General features: G+C 36.0%; 1 protein-coding gene across 5 annotated transcripts; it reads right to left on the reverse strand.

The window, feature by feature from the left end:
• Positions 1 to 15,748: 15,748 nt before the first annotated feature.
• Positions 15,749 to 21,004, reverse strand: LOC112290801 (nematode resistance protein-like HSPRO2). Of its 5 annotated transcripts, none has more exons than XM_024537503.3 (5): positions 20,913 to 21,004; positions 17,834 to 19,664; positions 17,349 to 17,664; positions 16,652 to 17,202; positions 15,749 to 16,386 (listed from the first exon to the last, which is right to left on the reverse strand). In XM_024537503.3, exons 2-5 carry the CDS (start codon positions 18,527 to 18,529, stop codon positions 16,291 to 16,293), a joined length of 1,659 nt encoding a protein of 552 aa, XP_024393271.1. In that variant the 5' UTR covers positions 18,530 to 19,664; positions 20,913 to 21,004; the 3' UTR covers positions 15,749 to 16,290. The 5 variants fall into 5 exon arrangements, with proteins under 5 accessions (XP_024393271.1, XP_090110524.1, XP_090110523.1 ...); XM_090254398.1 differs by having other exon boundaries at positions 20,851 to 21,004; XM_090254397.1 differs by having other exon boundaries at positions 20,798 to 21,004.
• Between the last annotated feature and the right edge of the window lie 1,193 nt (positions 21,005 to 22,197).

Consider the following 22,197-nt stretch of genomic DNA (forward strand, 5'->3'; position numbering starts at 1 on the left):
AGGATTTTATTTCTTTGAGATTCATATCCTTAATAGTTTGACAACAGTGCTAACATATTATTGTACTGTGAAGATTGCAAACTACCTACTTTTAAACAAAAAATCTTATTTTTTGATACTGATTTTTTCCTTAAAGAGAGTGGATTATCCCTCTTTGTAGAAATTTTTATTAGAGGTTGTGGATTATCTTCCTTTAATTTAACTTTTTGAATATATTTGAGTTATCTATGGAAGGAAAGATTATGGATGCTATTCTTAGCAGAAGTGAGAATAGATTTGCAACTATTACAAATCATCATGAGCTTGTTAATATTCTAAGAGTAGAAATTTCACATGTTTCCAATATGAATCATGGAGATACTATACCTATGCCTATGAAAGAAGTTTAGAATCTGCGGCAAGAAATTGTGCACTTGAAGGAAGCAAATAGATCAAGCTTAGAATCAAATCTAAAGAGTTTTATTTCTACAAGTATGATGGAGATAAGAATTAGTATGCTTGAGAATTTTGATGGAATAAGTTCAAAATTTCAAGGATTTTTTTCAACAAGTCAAGCTCTATCTAAAGTTGCATTTTTTCCAATATTCCAATGGATTCACTCAAGTTGGATTCATATATGCAGTTTTATCAGGAAGTACTCTCTATTAGTTTGTACTTTTAATGAAAAAAGATTCTCCACTCTTATATGATTTGAATTCATTCCTAAAAGTATTTATAGTCACATTTGGAGAAAGTGATCGAGAAAGAGTAGCAAAAACTAAGCTCTTATCTTTATGGTAAGAGTCATGGTCAACCACCATATATGTTGCTGAATTCCAAAACCTTGCTTGCGACATGGACTGGAAAGACAAAGCCCTTATTAATAAATTTTGATATGGATTAAAAGATAATATCAAAGACTTGTTATTGATATTATCAAAGATAGAATCTTTGAAATAATTTATTGCTCATGCTATTGTATGTGTCAATCAATTATTTGAAAGATGTCAAGAACAAAGATATGGGTAAAAATGAACAAATCAAATTATAATGGTAGCTCTTAAGTTTTCAAAAACTTATTAATCAAAGCCAAAATAAATGAAAATTGATATAATATATTTTAAATCCTTCATAAAGCAAAAAAAGAGTTAACAACATCAAGAAGGCTTATGTTTATATTGTGTAGAAGTTAAATATACTACTCAACATTGTCTAAAGAAACAACGCAATTATAAAATGAGAAGCATGATTGCCAAAAAAGACAATGTGTGAAAAAATGAGTTGCTTTAGTTACAATAGGAACCATGCAGTTGAAATAATATGCAACATCTAGTAAAGGTCTTATTTTCTCCTCTAATCCCTCACCTTGTTTGACAATAGAAGTTTGTTTAGGACCAAAAAATTGCAAAGTCTTAACCTTGTTGGATTCAGGAGCCTCAACTTATTTTATTGATGAAGACTTTGTCAAAAAATAAGATATATTCTTAATTAAGAAAATCAAACTTATGCATGTAGAAATAATAGATAGACGTTCATTGTGTTCTAGAGATGTTACACATGAAACTATTCTTATAAAAGTAGTAACTAATAGTCACAATAATTTAGTAATATTTAATGTGATTAAATCTCTAAATCGAATCATTTTAGGATTATCGTGGTTAAAAAGATTTAATCCTTAGACAAATTAGATTTCTTGCAATCTTGATTTCTCCCATAGTTTAGTCCATGGTCTTACTAGGCAAGTAAAAATCCATAAGTCTAATATATTCAAACTCTTATTGGTAGGTGCGAAACTTTTATGCATGCAACAAATGAAGGGCCATCTTTTGTTATATATGCCATACCCATTGCTCATCGTAAGAAGATATCAAGTGATATTCCTAGCCAATATTAAGATTTCCAAGATGTTTTTGAAAAGAAAAATTCAGATATTCTTCCAGAGCATTGTCCTTATGATTGTACCATCGATCTTCAAGAAAGAATTCAATGACCATTTGGACCAATCTATAGCCTATCACAAAATGAGTTGGTTGGACTTAAGAACTTGGCTAAGATCTTTATATGCCATTTTAAATCTCTAGCTACTACTCCTATCTTATTTGTGAAGAAAAAAGACAAATCTCTATAGATGTATGGATTATTGAGGGCTTAATAAGATCACCATTAAAAATAGATATCTTCTAGCTTTGATTTCAAGACTTCTTAATCAACTAAATCAAGTAAAGATCTATACAAAAATAAATCTATGAAGAGCATATAACATGGTCTGCATCAAAGAAGGAGATGAATTAAAGTTTACTTTCTGAACTAGATATGAATATTTTGAATATAATATCATGCCTTTTGAATTCATGAATGCACCAGCTACTTTTTAACATCTAGTGAATGATGAATTTTGTGAGTTTTTTGATGATTTTATCATCTATTGTTTAGATAATATTTTAATTTATTCTAAGAACATAAAAGAGCATGAAATTCATGTTTGTTATGTATTACAAAAACTAAAAGATGCAAGATTATACACAAAGATGGAAAAATGTGTATTCCACACTATTCAAGTTGACTTTTTGAGATACATCATTTCCAATGAAGGCCTTATCATAGATCCAAAGAAGGTCCAAACTATCATAGATTGAAAGATTCTAAGAACAGTAAGAGATGTGCAATGTTTTTTAGGCTTTGCTCATTATTACCAAATCTTCATCTAGAACTTTTTTCAAGTTATACCTCCATTTATAGTTTTGACTTGTAAAGACAAACTTCAATGGAATAAAGAAGTAGAAGTATCATTTGTTGCTTTAAAGAAGAAATTTACTTCTACACCAACTTTGTATCACGTCAATTTTTCTAAAGCATTCTTTATAGAAATAGATAAATCAGACTTTGCCTTGGATATAGTTGTAGAATAAGTAATTATTTTTAGAATGTAGATACCTAGTGTATAGTGTAAACAAGGATAGATAATTACTGAAAAGGTGGTTCAGCAGGTAGAATGGATGAATAATCATGAAAAGTAGTTATCATCTGTAATATAGGAGTTGGTATCTCGGGGTAGTATAAAGAGGATGGGAGAGGGGAAGAAAATGCCAGACTATGATAGTCATGAGCCGAGGGCCAGATTGTGAGAGTCGTGAGCCGAGGGCCATCGTTGTGATAGTGTGAACCGGGGTAAGTTTGGTGCTACCTCTTTTCTTTTGTTTGTTATTTTCTTTGAATAAGAGGATTGAGAGTTTCTGAATATTGTGAAGTGAATTATGGAATGGAAATGTGATTGATATTATTTGAGAAGAAAAAAGATTGAATGCTGAAATCTGATTATAGTTCAGCAGAGAGAATGAGTTTGTGTTTGTATGAAATACTGTAATGTGAATGGCAGTTCTGTGTGAAGAATTCCAAAGATTGGAACGACGGTAATTGTATGCTGAAAGTTGTGAGGGCGTAGTATTACAGTTGGAGATTATGAGGGTGAATATATTGATGGAAATAACAGTTATTGGTATGACTGAATTGATGTAAGGAAGAGACTGATAAGGTGAAGGAGGAGATTATAGTTTCCTTGTGTGTTCAGATATTGAAAATAGAGATGATACATTCAGGAGGTAATTGATTGTATGATCCTAACGTGAACGCTTAAGCAACTAGTCATTCTCCGTGTTCGAATCCCCCTATACAGATTTATTCTGGGAGGTTTCTTCCAGAATAAGTAAAACGATAATCACATTTTGGCGCCGCTCCCGAGGAGTGATAATAGCTTTGAGTGTTAGGAATTAATTACCAAACATGTAAAAAAATTGGCAATAGAAGACGATTTCAGTAGTGTTTGAAGCAAGATTATGGTTAATAAGAACAAGAGCATTGCATCGAGGAAAATAAATCAGTTGAGAGAAAGACAAGGAAGAGCAAAAGGAAGGAACTTGCTTAGAGAGGAGCAAGAACTTAATCTTAAAAGGAAGCATCGACAGAATTGGATTAAACCATGGTTGCAAGCTTGTCGGTGCATCCAAATATATCAAGAATTGGATAGATTATTAATTTTGCAGTCGTATGTACCGTTAGAAAAACTACTAAGAACACTCACGAAAAATTTTGTTAACATTCCAGTGGAAATCTTGAGGCCATTAACTAAAAGAGAAGGAGGCATAGAAGAATTTGGTACTCCATTGGGTATTTTTCCAATAAATAGTACCATTGAAACGAGCAATAGTGGCTCTTCAGATTGGCACAAATTGGTCACCAATAAAGATAACTATATTATATTTCAAAATCAGACGTTTTCACCTGTAATTCAACCAATAAAACTAATTGTAGAAAATAACAGTAAATCGAGGAGCACTGAGAGCTTGGAAATTAGAATAAGGGAAAGCAGAGATTATTTTAAAATGAAGTTTAGCGGAACAAGAAATTCAATGGCATCAGAAGGACCAGTCGTTTTGATTGCAGTACAAATGGATGCAGTAGGCGATCGTACGACTTGTGTCACGCCACTATCTATTTTTTGGGGATTTTTGGGTGCGGATCCCAATCATCATTTGTCTTAGTTTCTTATAGTATGTATAGCTAATAATGGAAGAACAGAAGATATTTGGTTGAGATGGCTACCAGCGACATTGAAAGACACAACATTTGAGTGGTATAACCACCAACCTGTAGGACAATTTATCAATTAGAAGGCATTAAAAAATACATTTTTAGCCCATATTTGACCAATTGGTTTTGAAGAACATCTTAGAGAAAAATTAATGAAAAGCAAAATGGTACCAGGGGAAGCGATACAGTCATATTATGGTCGTGTAGCGGATATACTTCGAAAATGGCCAAATAACCAAATGCCAAAATCATTTGTGTTGTCCATATTGGTTAATGGACTACACCCACCAGAATTGAAGATGTTTGTAAAGAAGGCCCAATCAGCCACCATTGCATCATTTCTTGAGCAAACAAAAGTATGGGAGGAATGTCACTATGACCAGAACTTAATAGTTGGAGCCACGATGATTCTATCTCAAGAAGATTATCAAATGACAAATTGGAATGACGTATCGGGAAGTTATCTGGAAATGAATGATTATGATACAATTCCACAGGGAATAGTGGATGCCGTTCCATTGGAAGCTGTACCACCATCATCATCACACCCGTATGTGCCTTATTCCGTGTATCAAAAACCAATACCTATAAAGGAATTGCCAAATGCATTGGTATCAAGGAATCCCAATGAGTCATTATTGTTAACATTGATGAAAAAAATGGATGAATTGGTTGTGAATCTGACCAAGGATAAAGAAAAAAAGCATAAACCAACGAATATGTGTCCCAATGTCTAGTGTAGCAATTATAAGGGGCAAGGTCATGTAGTAACAGAATGTCGTTCACCACCCCAAATGACTATACAATGTACATTTTACGGGGGCAAGCATATTACCACCAATTGTTGGAATTTACGGAAGCAACAACAACTCAGTAACCAGATAATGACTCAACCAACTTTGTGGGATGTCAATCAAGTACAAACAAATAATAAGTTTGACTGGAATGGAAATCGAGTGAATAAACAAAATAGGAATTATTCCAATTTCCTAAACTCTGAATTTCACCAAGAAGGTGTATCCAATACTCACAGATTGGTGATGAATCAACCAGGATATCATCAATATCTATCCATGACGAAGCCAATGCCAAAGTCTACAATAACAATGGGTCAATCAAGATCCTTTACTCATCCAACATGGAACAGACCTAGTCGTTATATACCAATAGAGACATCCAATATCCATGAAGGAGTTGGTAGGAGACCACTTTGTTGTTTTCGATGCAAACAGATTGGTCATTATGCCAATGAATGTCCCAATCCAAGGGCCAGTGATGACTATGCTTCAATATGTGGAAATTATAAGCAGTCTGGTCACACTTATCAGCAGTGCAATATGCCCTCTAATTATAATAACTAAGACTAGCAAATGCAAACAAGCCAACTGGCAAAGGACAAAGGCCCTGTTCAACGAGACTCACTAGTACATCGTGTCGAGGTGGTGAACCCAGTACTTACCAGAGGCCAACAAAAAGACAAGAATCCAATTCAAGACCTGAATGAACCAATCGTAGGAGAGCAAGTAGTACCATCCATGGGGCTAAACGAACTAATATCAGTATTAGGACATATTTCAATATTGAGACTTCAACAGACTGAGGAACCCAATTCGGTCCCACGTGCCAATTTGTCGGGACCATCAAGATCGATCCCAACTGACCAAGTACTAATACCTGTACAGCCCAATAAAAAATCTTATGCATTAAAAGAACCTTTAGTGGTAGAAAAGTTGACAAAGTTACCAATGGCAATTCCAATTGCCAAAAAGGAATTGTTACCAAACGGAGTAAAATCGAAACCAAAGAAACGTAAAAGAGCATTGAGAATTATTCTCAATATGGAACACTACGACATTTTGAAGGATTTGGATGTTATTCAGCCTTCAATTACAAGGGAGAAACTTTTGGCTGTAGCACCGGAATGTCGATCTAAATTAAATTCAGCATTAATACGACGAAGATCCTGCACTAAAGAAATTCATGAAGTTAGCTTAAATCCAGATCCGGGAGCACCAACAATCGATGTATCAATCGATGGTGTTTTAATTCTAGGGGTACAAGTCGATGGTGGCTCCAGTGTGAATTTAATGAATGCGGATACAATGGAGGACTTGCATCTAAAGCAATTGCTACTTATGATATTGGTCTTGCGAATGGCAGATCATAGTTGGATAAAGCCAATGGGAAACTTACGCAATATTGCCACTGTAATCGCAGGACTGACATACAAAATCGATTATATTATATTCCGATTACAAAGTTCTACGTTATCGTATCCCATTTTATTGGGTAGACCTTGGCTTTATCAAGCCAAAGCTAAGAACGATTGGGGTCGAGGTACATTGACAATTGAAAAAGACCAAGACCAAATTATTCTACAGATGTATCCTGTACAATATCATGGAGAATCTTAATTGCCAGAATTAGAATTTACATCGGACAACAAGAGTCAATCGATTGAGGCAGATGACGATGCTGTAGGTTCACCGCAATTTGGGATAGGACAAAATACTTCAACAGCAAAGGCAAGAGTCTACCAATGTGGAGGTCCCGATGAATATTTACTGCATCAGGAGGATGCAACTAACTCGGATCATGCTATTGCCGAATGGATGAATAATTCCACAGTCAATAGAGTCAACACATTGGAACCAGATTTGAGTGGTTTCCATATGTCGGATAATACAAGATATTCAGATTAGGAGAAGAAAATTAAATTAGAGGTTGTTGAAGACCCTGTGTGTCAATCTATTAATATGGGCACCAACAAAATGCCACAGCTAATTAAAATATGTGTCGATATTATTGGTACAGAATTGGATGTTTGGAAATAATTTTTCATCCGTTACAAATCTGCCTTTGCGTGGTCATATGCGGATTTGAAAGGGATTCCAGTTGACTTGTGTGAGCACTAGATTATTTTGGAGGAGGGTGTTATGCTAGTTTGTCAAAGACAACATCGACTTAACCCAAAATATTTCCTTTTAGTGAAAGAAGAATTGGATAAATTTCTCGACGTGGATTTTATTTATCCAATTCCGCATAGTGCATGGATGTCGCCAATCGTGATGGTATCGAAGAAGAATGGAAAAATCAGGATATGTCAAAATTTCCAAAAGTTAAATGTGGCCACCAAAAAAGATTACTTTTCATTATCTTTCACGGACAGTATGGGTAACATGTTGTCATTATCACCACTAGGTAAAAGAATAGAAGTGAAGCACCAATTAAAGTCATTCTGTGGTGTTGTTTTGAGTTGGCTGGAGTATCATTTTCTTGTATTTCTTGTGTTTTCAAGAATAATAATTCCAGTTAAGATATAACAGTGAGGAGCCAGTCACAAGTATCGATTGAAGATGTTCTAGAATAGATGAGTCAACAGCAACAACAATTGGAATTTGAAGATGTCCAGATCTTGAAATTGGAAGCTCAAGTCTGTGTAATGGGCGAGTATAATGAAGACCTTTCAGCTCAGTTGAGGCAGGAGCCGATGGAAGGATTGGAGGAGGACAAAGATTTGCAATTGGAACCAAATTTGGTCGAACCTACATTCGATAATGCAGCAAATGATTAATTAGGTGGGCCAGAGGAACTAATAACTTTGTAAAGATTTATTAAGTAGTTTTTAGATAGGAATCAATTAAGTATTTGTGAGGACGCTGCACAATTAGGAGTGGGGCTATGTAGAATAAGTAGTTCTTTTTAAAATGTAGATACCTAGTATATAGTGTAAACAAGGATAGATAATTGTTGAAAAGGTGGTTCAGCAAGTAGAATGGATGAATAATCATGAAAAGTAGTTATCATCTGTAATATAGGAGTTGGTATCTCGAGGTAGTATAAGGAGGATGGGAGATGGGAAGAAAATGCCAGACTGTGATAGTCATGAGCCGAGGGCCAGATTGTGAGAGTCGTGAGCCGAGGGCCATCGTTGTGATAGTGTGAGTCGGGGTAAGCTTGGTGCTACCTCTTTTCTTTTATTTGTTATTTTCTTTGAATAAGAGGATTGAGAGTTTCTGAATATTGTGAAGTGAATTATGGAATGGAAATGTGATTGATATTATTTGAGAAGAAGAAAGATTGAATGCTGAAATCTGATTATAGTTCAGCAGAGAGAATGAGTTTGTGTTTGTATGAAACACTGTAATGTGAATAGCAGTTCTGTGTGAAGAATTCCAATGATTGGAACGACGGTAATTGTGTACTGAAAGTTGTGAGGGCGTAGTATTACAGTTGGAGATTATGAGGGTGAATATATTGATGGAAATAACAGTTATTGGTATGACTGAATTGCTATAAGGAAGAGACTGATAAGGTGAAGGAGGAGATTATAGTTTCCTTGTGTGTTCAGATATTAGAAATAGAGATGATACATTCAAGAGGTAATTGATTGTGTAACCCTAACGTGAACGCTTAAGCAACTAGTCATTCCCCGTGTTTGAATCCTCTTATACGGGTTTATTCTAGGAGGTTTCTTTCAGAATAAGTAAAACGAGCAATCACAATAGTATTATCACAAATGGAAACAAATGATAAATTTCATTCAATAGCTTTTCATTCCATGAAATTTTTAGTGGCTGAGATTAAGTATGAGATCTACAATAAAGAACTTCTTATAATTGTGGATTCATTTCAAAAATGGCATCATTATCTAGAAGATGCTTCAAGTCCAATCATAGTATATACAAATAATAAGAACCTTGAGTATTTCATATCAACATGTATTTTAAATCATCACCAAGCTCATTGGACCATGTCATTATTAAGATTCGATTTCAAAATCACATATGAATCTAAAAAATAATAAAATTTATCAAATGTTCTTTTTAGATACTCTTATCTTATATCAAAAGAAGGAGACATATCTTTTTATCAACAAAAAATAATCATCTTGAAGCTAGAATATTTTCATCTTTGACCAATAAAATCAACATTGATTGTTGATTTGACCTTTGTCAAATAAATTTAATCAAGTATATCCTTTGATCTTCTTATTCATGATATCAAGAATCTTTCTTCTAAGTTTCATGATATTTCAAAGTTCAAGTTCAAGCACAACCTATTGTACTTTGAAGGACGCCTATATGTTTCAAACAAAGAAGTACTTTTATATGTTCTTCAAGCACGTCATGATTTTCTAGCAATACGACATATTGAATACAACAAAACTTTAGAGCTTATATCTAGAGATTTTTGGTGGCCACAAATGTAGAAGGCGATAAAAGACTTTGTTCAGTTATTTGAAGTTTGTTCAAGATCAATAACTCTTTGTCATTGATCTTATAGACTTCTCCAACTATTTCCTATACTTGAACAACTATGGTCTTCCATTTCTATGGATTTTATTACAGATCTTCCAAGTTCAAGTTCATATGATTCTATATTCATAATCATAGATCGATTCACCAAAATTGCATATTTTGTACTATATACAAAATCTATTTGAAGTGAAGAAATAGCTAAGCTATTAATTGGCAATATCTATTGCTATCATAGATTATCAAAGGATATTATATCACATAGGAGGAATCAATTTGTATTAAGATTTCGAAGAACCGTATTCAAAATTCTAAATGTAGATATAAAGCTCTCTTCAACTTTTTATTTTCAAATTAATCGACAAACAAAATGGGTGAATCAAATTTTAGAGCAATATTTGAGATATATCATCAACTATCAAGATAATTAGATAACTCTTTTGCCATTAGCAGAGTTTACATACAATAATTCAATACATTCTTGTATTCAATAAATATATTTTTTTGCCAATTATAATTATCATCTATAACTTGATACTTTTGACTTTTCAAAAGTTGATAATCCTACAAAAGAAGATTTAGCAAATCATTTGTCAGAGCTACATACAATAATGAAGACATAATTAAAAGAAGTTCAAAAATAAAAATAGACCAATGCGGATGCCTATCGCAAGGAGCAACCACAATTCAATGTAGGTGATAAGGTATAGTTACTTTGTCGCAATATTAAGATTATTCATCGTTGTAATAAGTTGGACTATCATAGACTGAGATTTTTTTCTATTTGTGAATAAATCAATCGTATTGCTTATCGATTACATCTATCAGAGTCTATGAAGATCCATTCTTGCGCCATATAAGATAGTGAATATTTTAGAAAGAAGACAAATGCCACCTCGTCGTAAAGAAGTGGATAATAATCAAGAGTTTGAGGTAGAAGAAGTCTTAGACTTAAGGCGGTGCTAAAATAGGTTGGAATATCTTGTTCATTGGTACGGATATGGTATTAGTGAAAGCACATAGAAGCCATCAAAGAATCTTGTAAATATAGTAAAGAGAGTTGAATCTTTTCATCAACAAAATCCATCAAAATTAAGATGAAAAATAGTAAATCTTTGCTATAACAGAAATAAGATCAAAGGAAGATAACATCTACCTTCTATCTTTCTTTGTAGCTTTTGTATATTTGTGACACTATCGTATTATAAATCCTTATAGTATGTAAAAATTAATTAAAACATATTATATATTAATAAATCTAGATGTGTGTTAGAGTAGTTAGTAGATTAAATTAAAAAGAGTTGGTATAAGAAACTTTACTTTTTACTTTTTACTTGTTTTGATTTTGGCATTAAAATATATATATATATATATATATATATATATATATGAATTAAATGTTTAGTATAAAGCCTTGAGAGAAGGTGGAAGCCTAAGGATGAAAATCTAAACTAGTAGGAGGCTAATTGGAAGGGATGAAAGCAAGGCATGGTTGGATGAAGGCAAGGAATGGAAAACTTCATTCCTATTGGTCAAATATCATATCCAATGGACTTTGAAGAGGTTGCTTGCGACCTTAACAAGGATTTTAGAAACTTCAAAGAAGGCATTTGGAAATTAGAAGATAGGGTTGTAAAGTTTAGAATTTGGACTACAATTTGTGTACAAAAATTAGAGGATTTGGAGTTAGGGTGAAGAAGTTATAGCCATTTGAAGTTAAGATATTAATTTAAGACATATTGTTATTCTTTTGAAGATATGAGGAATTGTACAGCAGTTTTTGAAGATCAAAAGGTGCTGTTAGAACGGCGATTTCAAGACCTACATCTTTTATGAAAGAATTATTATTTTTGAAGTTCAAGTGGAGTTATAGGGAGTTGAAGGCGACACTTTCAAATCAAAAGCAATAAGTGAGTAGTTTTATTTATAGTAATGATTGGAACCATAACTTGAGTTTTTGGACAAAATTTTGGCTAAAATTTTTTGAAGAATGTAATATTTTGTATTAAAAAGCTATACATACAAATTTTATGGCATTTGAGCTTATATTTTGTGAGGTATGAAGAAAATTATAAGCAAATATATAAAGACAAGGGTTTAAAGTGACTATTAGGATTTTCAAGATATGTCAAGATCCGCAATGAATTTGTAGTTGAAATTTATTGTAAAATGTAATAAGAATACATTAGTATCTCATATAAAATTTGAATTTGTTTGGACAGTCAGATTAAGAGATATAAGGTGTTGAAGTTTGGAAAAGTTTTTACACAAGTATATACAAGGCTTTAGAGGATTTTATTATATTTTGGGTGTTGTTGGTTACTTGAGACTTATGTATTTGGTGTAATTGAACAAAAAGAAAAAAATTATATATAAAATTAGGGCTTCTCTTATTTTGAAGCTTGATTGAATAATTAATAATAGCCAAAAGCCCAATTTTTTCTTGAGGCAAACTCTCTCTACACTAACAATCCTAAAGAGATGGAAAACCAACAACCAATAGATTCAACTCAAGAGCTTTTATTTGCAAACTTAACAAACAAAACATTACGATTGTTACAACCTTTAAGATGATGAAATTGAGATGAAGATTTTGAAGAACAACATGTCTTTCTTTAAATAGATGGCAAGATAAAAACATGTTTGGTATCACAACCTTAGAAGCGGCTCCAATGTTTGGTGATTTTATTAGAAGTAGAAACAACTCTTGACGATCTTATAAATATTTTATTTGAAGGAAGTTATGAAGGCTTCAACAATGACCAAATAACATGGTGGTCTTTTCGCCGTGATATGGCACACTATCAATAGTTGAGAGGGCCTATCAACTATCTTCAAAGACAACAAAGATCGGAGTATGTGGCAAATATAATTTGCCACATCTTGGATTTCTTCAATATATGAAAATTGCTCTTTGTGAAACTCATCCCTAGAAGGGAGGATAATGTCATGGACATACATAGGTATTCTAATAAATACTTATATGATTAGGTAGGAATATGTAAAAGTAGATAAAAATAGATTAATTTTATAAGACCTTTTAGAAGTGCTTCTTAGAAGCTTCATAGATGTTGTTTGACTTTAGATGTGTTTGTTATTGATTGATAGATTAGAAACTTAGTCAATAAGTTAATCACATATTGATAGCTTGCAAAACAAGCTAGCTATATGGCACACATATAGAAAACTTGCCTTATAAGTTAGGATATGTGTCTTGGAAAGTCGACATATTTTGGAGGTCCTATAAGACATCACCACATAGCTCCTAGTTAAGAGTATATATGGAGGCAAGAGTGAAGCCTTCTAAATTCTTGTCAATGCCTTTTATATCCTTAGTTTTGTTCCAAGTCTTTCTAGTCTTCTTGTTTTTGGCAATAGCCATTCTAGTTCAATATTATATCATCTTTGAGTGACTTTCTAGCTCTTTTTAGTGATACATGAGTGTATTAAGGATTTTCTTTCCTTGAGATTTATGTCCTTGATACTTGTATCTCATGAAAGAGATGTAGCTTTTGATCAATAAAGAATGATTTTCATGAAGTCAAAGTATTTTTATTTTTGAGCAATGAAATTAACATTGATTGTTAATTCAATATTTTTTAAGTAAGTTCAATTAAGTATATCCTTTGATCTTCTTATTCATGATTCTTAATAATTCTTCTAAATCTCAAAATACTTCTAAGTTTGAATTTAAGAATAATCTACTCTATTTCAAAGAGCAATTATATATTTCAAAGGGCAAAGTATGATTACATATTCTTCAAGTTCATTACAACTTTTTAGCAGTATAATATTTTAGATACAATAAGACTTTGGAGCTAATATTCAAAGATTTTTAGTGGCCTCAAATGTGGAAGGCAATGAAAGGCTTTATAATACATTCTACTTTAAATATAGTCACATGTTTTTGTGATTGGTGGTAAGGGACAAAATCATGAGGTAGTATTGGTTCTAAGAGTGTTAGATATAGTAGATCAACAGGCTAAATTAATGATGTTAGAGGCCAAGCAAAGAAAAGCTTAAGTGAGAATAATAGCAACCAAAGCAAGTCAGGATCTAATAGTATTGTTTTGTCTTTATGTGATGAGATAAAGTATAGATTGAGAAAGGGGAGTTTGACTTGAATGTATTGATAAATATACCAAATTAAGGTTACTAGCACTTTGTGTGGTAGATAGAGCATTGTATTTGTGACAAAATGGTATGAGTAGAGTATATTAAAGATATGAACTTAGTGTTGCATAAGGCCATTGTATATGTACTACAGAAGGACTACTACATATTGTTTTAGCTTGTAGTTATAATTCAATACGAAGATGTGATATGATGGTGGTTCTTAATATTGTAGCCAATTTCTCAAGTAGAATTGGACAAAATACTCAAAGTTTTGAAATGACTATATTGGCCTATAGAAGTTTCCAAATAGATTTTATGGTTGTATTAAGAAGATATAAGTTGCCATATAAGGTAGATTTGATAAGTGTTGAATCATATTGTGCTAAGAGATGATACTTTTGATGTTTTATGAAAATTACACTATCTTATTAGCCATAGTTATTTATTAAAAATAGTTTTTTTTATAAATTTGAAACATAAAGTGTATTGGTAAGGCAAATGGTGTATCTATTCACCATACATATTTCTACCTTTCCTAATCCATAGATGAAAAGAGTGGTGTTATTACTAAATTAGACTTCATTTTCACCAAATGAGAAAAATTCAAATGTAATAAATTAATTTTTGTTATGTGTCAAGTAATGTGTTGCAGTTCCTATTATTTGTAATGTTTGAATTATTGTGCCATATTGAGATGGCATAGATTTTATAATAGTAAAAATTCCTATTTGTGGTGGAATGATGACTCTTGTAGAATGATATTGCTAAAGTAAAGTCTTAAAATTGTGGGGATGTATAATTAATTCTCATCCTTTCATTTTTTGTGTTACGAACTTTTTTTGTAGGTGTGCTTAAGTGATAACATTACTAGCAAAATATGTATTCTCTAGTGCCAACCATACTTCATTGGTTGTTTTGCATGTTCTTATCTGTAAAAAGATGGAGTTATTGTAACAATTCCAAATGGTTGTAAGTGCAACATGGTGTTCTTCTTCCAAGTAAGAATCTTAGCATGATTTGTTGTTGGAGATTGTGTTATTCTACCTAGTTCTGGAATTGGTAGTGGCTCTTTTTCTTTGCCAAAAATTAACTCTCACATTTCCTCTATGTCAAATTTCATTTTTATATGTATACCAATAATGTATACAAGAACCATCAAATTTTGGTCATTCCTTGGTGGTAAGACTATTGCTATTGGACACCATGCCTTTCTCTAGATTTTTACATTTCTGAAACTTTTAGTTTTAAGTTCTCAATTCTTTTTCAACTCTGATACCATACTGGAATTAGTAATTAAGTATAGTTTGGTATCTATTTTTATTGATTATTGTTCTTATGTATTACAGAATATATTCTGTGAAGGAAGCCACGACCAGAGGGGTCTCGTCTTCCCCGAAGGGTGTGACTGTTCCTACTATTGCGGGAACAGGGGACATTTTGGCTATCCAGTTAATTAGGGTTTCCAATATTAATAACCCATCTGCAGTAAGATGGAAAAACCGACAGTGCAGTGTTTAAAGCCCGGAAGATGCTCCAATCGTCTATCACTGAGTGTCATTCTGTCTTCTGAAATGTGCCAGAAAATCTGCTCAAAATGCCATGTCTGCAAACTTCCTGCGTGCTTTTCTTTAGGATGTAACACGTCTTCAAACACGAGGTCAGGGGGTTATATTGATTCAGAAGATATACCCTGGCCAGTCACAGTGGCATAAGAAATGAAGATGTTTATGCAAATGAATACTGTAACGCTTTCACACATTCTTCTGCTCTACACCCACAACATCCATTGTTTTGGCAGAAAAGAACGATTGTCTTTGATCTAGAAAGGTTCACACCTAGTGCCTTCAAATTAAAATGATTCTCCACAAATTTACACATGCAGTGACCTGTGCTAGATCGAAAAATGATGCCATGAAGCAAGACACTGCTGATTCTAAGAACTGCAGAGGTACACTTTCCGTCAAGCTCATCCGCTACTACGAAAGCACCCAACGTATATTTCAGTTGATGAATCTGCACTCAAGCATGATGCTCAAAACTAAATTACACCACTGTGGGAGGGATTGCAATCTCTATCAAGTCAACTCACAAACCCTGACACTAGTGAAATCCGAACAAATAAACTAAAAATGTCCTTTATCATCGTCACCCAAGCACACAAAAATTGACCAGAAGCAGAAGGTTTTTCCTGCTGCAACTTCCTACCTCTCAAATATTACAACCAATCTAACTGTACCTTCTATGGTTTCACGTCTGAGACCGCTTTGAGCCCCAAGATTGAAGTCGATGCCGATCCTCCAATTTAAGGATCATGATTTTTGCTCCAAGTTACTCTATCAAGAGGAAGTAATTACATTCCACTCATAGCCCCGTTTTGCATGTGACGCTGCTTGTAAGCGAGGGATACATTGACAAATGGCTGTCGTTCAGTAGACCTGGAGGCATCCTGCGCAATTTAGAAAAATGTAGATATTTAATAGCAGTTCGTAGTTTAGGAACATTTCCAAGAATATTCCTATAGTGTAATCCAACCTATCCCCCATTGTTACATAATCTCTCTTTCACAAAGCAAAGAATACTTCCCTCACCTCTCGATTTACTTCGTGTAAAGTAAATGGCATTTATCCTTGACAAAGAATGGCATACACTGGTCCCTTCAAACGTCGACAATTTGATCAAGTTAATTAAGCAAGTAAAGTATCAAGGTTCACCTTCATTGTGCTGTCCCTCTCTGGAGCTTGAGAACTGCTACCCTGAACGTTAGGAGGTGCGCGTTGTTCATTTAGCATGTTTCTTGCCTTAGTTTCCACGAGCTCCCGCATGATTGCCCCCTCTTCCAAGTCAGGGTTGTGATGCCAATAATTTCCCAAAAATGTCTTTGCTCCATCAAGACTGGGAAAATAGGGAGGTTCAAAATAGAGTTGCGAAAGAGCTTCTGCAGCAGAAATCTCTGTCTGCACGGTACCCTTATATTCTCCACTACCCATCACAGCTATAACAAGTTGTTGGTATGAGAAGTAAAACTGACGCACAGAGACTTCCACGGCTTGGAAGGACTGCAAAAGATGAATTACACTGGCGTGTGTTGTTATACCGGATGTTTTCATTCCGTGAGTGTGAAATAACTCCATAATAGCTTCCTGGAGCCGCGGGCCTCCTTTGGGGTCAGCTTCTACGCCCACAGCTTTTGGCACCAGGTGTCTTAGATCTTTGCAGGCTCGGGTAACCTCTCGCAGCATGTTCGAACGTAAACAATACGCACCTGTAATAGCCAAACACATAAGTCAAGCTTGTTTACCTCCTCATCCTAATGTTTCACCGATCATCACCACCGCCCATATGCAAGGACAATGAAACTCAAGTAAGTACTGGTGTAAACAACTGGATGTTAGCAGTTTCAGAACTGACCTCCTCCGATGTGTTCAAATCCGTAGTTGACTCCTACTTGAGCTTTTGTGTTGATAGCAAGCTCGTGTTTCAGCCTCATGAAGTCATCAGGGTCCATGACTTGGAGAAGGTCCATAGTAGCCACTAGAAGCTTCCAAACCCTCTCTACAAGCCAGCACTTCTTTGCAGCTCCTACAGGGTCACCGGCCTTCACACGTTCCTCAATGACTTGCAGTAATCCATGCGCAACCATGAGCCATGCCTCTAGAATTTGATGTGCAGTGCTGAGCGTGTGATCTTCGGGATGCCCTGGTGCCGCTTGACGACAAGCGAATACCTGCAGCATGGGAAATAATATAAATTATTGAGCAACCATTGAGGAACTGAAAGTGGTGTACTCATGCAGTCGAAATTCTGCGACATATGAAGCTGGAATGTACACACAAAGTCTTACAATGCAGATACAAGTGAGGACGATGTGATGAAGAGGTTGAAGTTCTCAATACCTCCAAAGGGGTGCAGATCCTATCGTACTCTAAAACTGGTTTTCCTGCAAGGTTAGGTTCTCCAAGACCAAGAGTAAATGGTGCACGCATCATGTGGCCTTCAATGGCATACAACAACCTCGACCTCAGACTCTGAACACCCTTCCAGTTTGGTAACACAGAAAGGAGACTTGTTTGACTAGTACGGCTCATAAATGGTCTTGAGCCGACCCTCTGCCACGCTGGTGGCATGGAGCCTGCTGATGTAGTAGGAGCCTTTTTATCGCCTTCAACCAAGTGGGAGACGAGCTCAATCTCCATATTAGCCAAAGACTCTAGCTTCCGGAGCCATTCATCTCGAGCAATGTAGGGCCGAGGATCCTGCAGGATGCTTGTTATCATACGGAAAACCATTTCCAAAGTATGAAGGGCCGGTTTAACGACGCTCTCGTTAGCCCAAGTCGGACAAACGGGGGATCGCCATAGCCGCATGAGGTCAGGAAGGTGAAGGTAAAGTTCATAGGCCTCAACTTCATCTGGAGAGGGTTGCACCAATGCCTCAATGTCGCAGTTGGCAAGTGATACTTCTACAGGGGTTCCGTGAATGAGCGCACAGTGAACACCCCCACACATTCGGGAACTTAGTTTATGAGGATCTACGTCCCGATAATTTCCCCTAAGTTCCTGATCATCTATTCTACCCCTGTAGCTTCCCATTGTTGCACTCTATCCAGCCGATCCAATGTTCACGCCTTAAATATCACCGAAATTAATTCTACAAAACTTTGCTACAAATCTGAAACGACACGTGCTCGCATTCTTCTGCTCAATGTAAACCTACAAATTTTGTAATTGAAGGGAAGATGAAAATGCACGACAAATCTAAGTGTGATATAAAACTGTGTTTCTACTTTACAGTTTCCCAGGATGGCTGTCGGAGGAAGCAATATAAGGACATTCTACACAACGAGTGAGTAACTACGTTGGATTGGGTAGAAGGCTGCAATGATCGATTCGAGGCTGCAGACGCTAGAAAACCACGGCTTTTCTGTACCCGCCTGATCAATACACTGCGAGATGACTTCGAAAGTTTTCAAGATACGCTAGGAAAATCTTGAAGCAGTACACAATGTATTAAATTGCGGACCTAGACTGAAAACCCATCTAATTAATTCTGTGAACACCTTTGTCCATATTCTTAATTTCTTCCTTTTTTACCCTCTTCCTCTTGCGAAGAACTGGTCTTAAACAAATACCGTCTTCAAACAGAAGAACCCAAGAGAGCTTCTTATTCAAGTCTTCCAAGATTTCAGTCTATCAATGCTGATTTCGACTACGTAGCCTACACGTTCCAGAATGAAACAAATATACGAATATACTTCTGAGAAAGATGTAACCAGTAATAAATTTTACACCTGCATCTCCAACAATACCCGCCTTGAAACACAAAAACCCCTATCTCACAGGTGTAACTCCAGAAAATGTAGTGCAACGCCTTCTTTACACTATGTCATCTATTTGTGCAACATTCTCTCTTTATTCTACCAGGAAGAGATCTCTATTTCTCATTCTCACTCATTTTCAACTAACCTTTCCCGCTTAGTATCCGAAAAAACAGCACGTCTCCACGGTAAGACCTTCCGGGAATACAAAGCTATTCGACGACTTCCTGGATCGCAAGGCGCAGAACAGTAGATCGTAGGCATCAGAAAGGACTTGCACTAAAAAGATGTAAAAAGATCTCCCACGCCGGAAGCAAGGATGACAATTCAGGGCTATTGCCTCTTCATGCAGAAATAACCTCTTCTAAGAAAACCCCAACCTCTTTATGAACACCCTCAATCGAAGTCACCTGCACATCAGAAAGTCATTCGTCATCAAGAGAGTAAAAATGAGTGTAGGATCTACACACTTTTCACACCAGACCACCCTCGTAGTACAAATAGGTCTCATCAAGTCAGCTACAGATTCTAGGATCGGCGCGCCTACAAACATCCTATTCCACCTTACTTGTGGCGGTTCAACCATTTAAGTTCCTCAGCGCAGGCTAAAACTACCACGAAGTCGTGTTAAGGGCACCACACCGACCAGGCCTGTTATGTCAGCCGGCACCTGAAATTAGGAGTAAGGCTATAGATAAGATAAGCCTTAATCACCAACTGTACTTTCTGACTTAGAACGCATGAGCAAGGACACTACTCAAGCCAAGATTCGCACGCATGGGCGTGTGCATGGCTACTAGAGATCAGCCGATCAGGGAGCTCTGCTAGAGATCATGTTCGGTGGATACTTCAGAGGATAATGAAATTGAATAGACACTACAGGAGCGTAGCCGTACTGACTTAGACTTATCAAGCTAGCAATCCTCCTCAACTGGTCATGTCGAAAAAAAACACGAATTTGAAGCGAAACTATTATGGAAACTGTGCTGGAGAAATGATCCATCCATCGAGCAGATTCTGAACGAAGTACATGAACTACTTCAAATGGATGACTAAGGCAAGTCCAATCATACGTCCTCAGGGAGTCTCAAATCAGCAGATTAAGACACCAAACTGGACCTGAAGAAGTGCCGCATTTTCATGACAGATCAAGACCGAACGACACCCTCAAAAAACAGGCAACGATCCGCCCTGCAGCATCTCAAAAGAAGACATCGTGGAAAACGGAGACCCTGCAGCAAATCCGAGCACCAAAATCCTGGTTCCACCACACCCCGCAAATCCCAACTAAAAGACATGCCCCCCCGAACTAAAGCCACCTCTACCTTGCAGGTCACATAACAATAAAAACACTAATCACCTCGACTCTCCGAACCATTGGAAAGAAGAACTGAGTCCAAGTTCATCGATGCAGCCAGAAACATACAAAGCAACAAGCTCCCCATCCCTCTCACTGAAAACCACAAGCGACAATTTATCTATCACAGCCAAAATGTAAACTCTTCCAAACATCAAAAAGACGCGTGGGATTCTTCATCTTCACCTTCGAAGACCAAAGAACACGAGACTCCTCCAAAAACCAAACGACCGACTCACCTCCGCCTCCCTACTCTCTCGATCTTCAAACCACGACAACTTAGTGTTCATCTCTCACTTACCTCCAACAAAACCCCGAAAAGAAAGGGGACGCGGCGGACAGCAGAGCACAGCACCCACCCACCCATGCGTGCGCAATCGACAGATGATCACAAACAGAAAGAATGCGCCTGAACCCCACAATCGTTAAGTGAGTACCCACCTTGACCTCGCAACCATCGGGACCTATTACCATTCCAACAGGGTCTATATCGCGGAGGAGGCCTCCAACACCCCACCTGCAAACATCCAAACCCGTGGGAAAAAACAAAAAAGCATGGGTAGACCAGAGATTTAGCAATCTGCTACACTCCAAAATCCACTCCCGACAAGAAGAAAAAGAAGAAAACATTGGAAAGAAAAACCTGCAAGCAAACAAACAAACAGAAACTAACAAGATATCAGGCCATGGCCAGTGGATATGGCAACGACGGAATCTGATAAGGATGAGGAAATGCTAAAGAAAGAGGCGCCCGCCGTCCCCGTTAATTTCTGGATGGGATATGGCGGAGCTTCGAAATTCGAAAACAAATTTTGCTCCTCTCGCAGCAAAATATCCGATGCTAATGTTGGGGACCCCCCCCAGTGCTGCCCGCTCCTGCCTGAATCAATCTGACCGAATCTTCCATAATCATCTGTCCCTACACTCCCCGCCGTGTCACCATCCGTCCCCGCGGGGAAGTTTTGTCGCATCTTCACCGTCCGTGATATCGACGGCATCCCGCCTGTTTCTGGTCACGCGTGAGTCCACGTCACTGGGCTCAGTGTGGTCGATGGCGACGTGCAATTACTTGTTTGTGATTTTGGAATATTTGTTAATATCTTCTTTTATGCTAATGGATACATTTTACGTCCTGGATATGGATGAATGAAGGATGCAGTTAGTAAATTTCATTCGTTTTGTTTTAAAACTTTTTGTTTGCATGGAATGTCCCCAACTCTAGAGAGTATTTGTTCAATTTTTGTGTTAAACTATGCATCTCTCATGTTTGAGATTGCCCATAGTTTACAAGAATTGTTTTAAACAACAATATCATGTATTTAGCTGATTTTAGTGAATAAGTTTGGCAATGCGTCAATCATGTAGTCAAATAGCTCATTCTAATTGTCAAGGTTTGTTTGCATTGTGATGCATCTCAATAGAAACAGTACAAAATAAAATGATGAAATTACATAGAATAAATTGACATGATATGGATTAAATTATGTATCACAAGTGGTGATTGTTTAGATTTTCAGTAAACGGAATACAAAAAGTATATGCTATTAACAAAATAACAGACAATGAAAACAGTGTTAAATGCCCTG

This window comes from Physcomitrium patens, chromosome 1 (assembly GCF_059467195.1).
Source record: "Physcomitrium patens ecotype Gransden chromosome 1, ASM5946719v1, whole genome shotgun sequence".
In the NCBI taxonomy this organism is placed as follows: Eukaryota; Viridiplantae; Streptophyta; class Bryopsida; order Funariales; family Funariaceae; genus Physcomitrium; species Physcomitrium patens.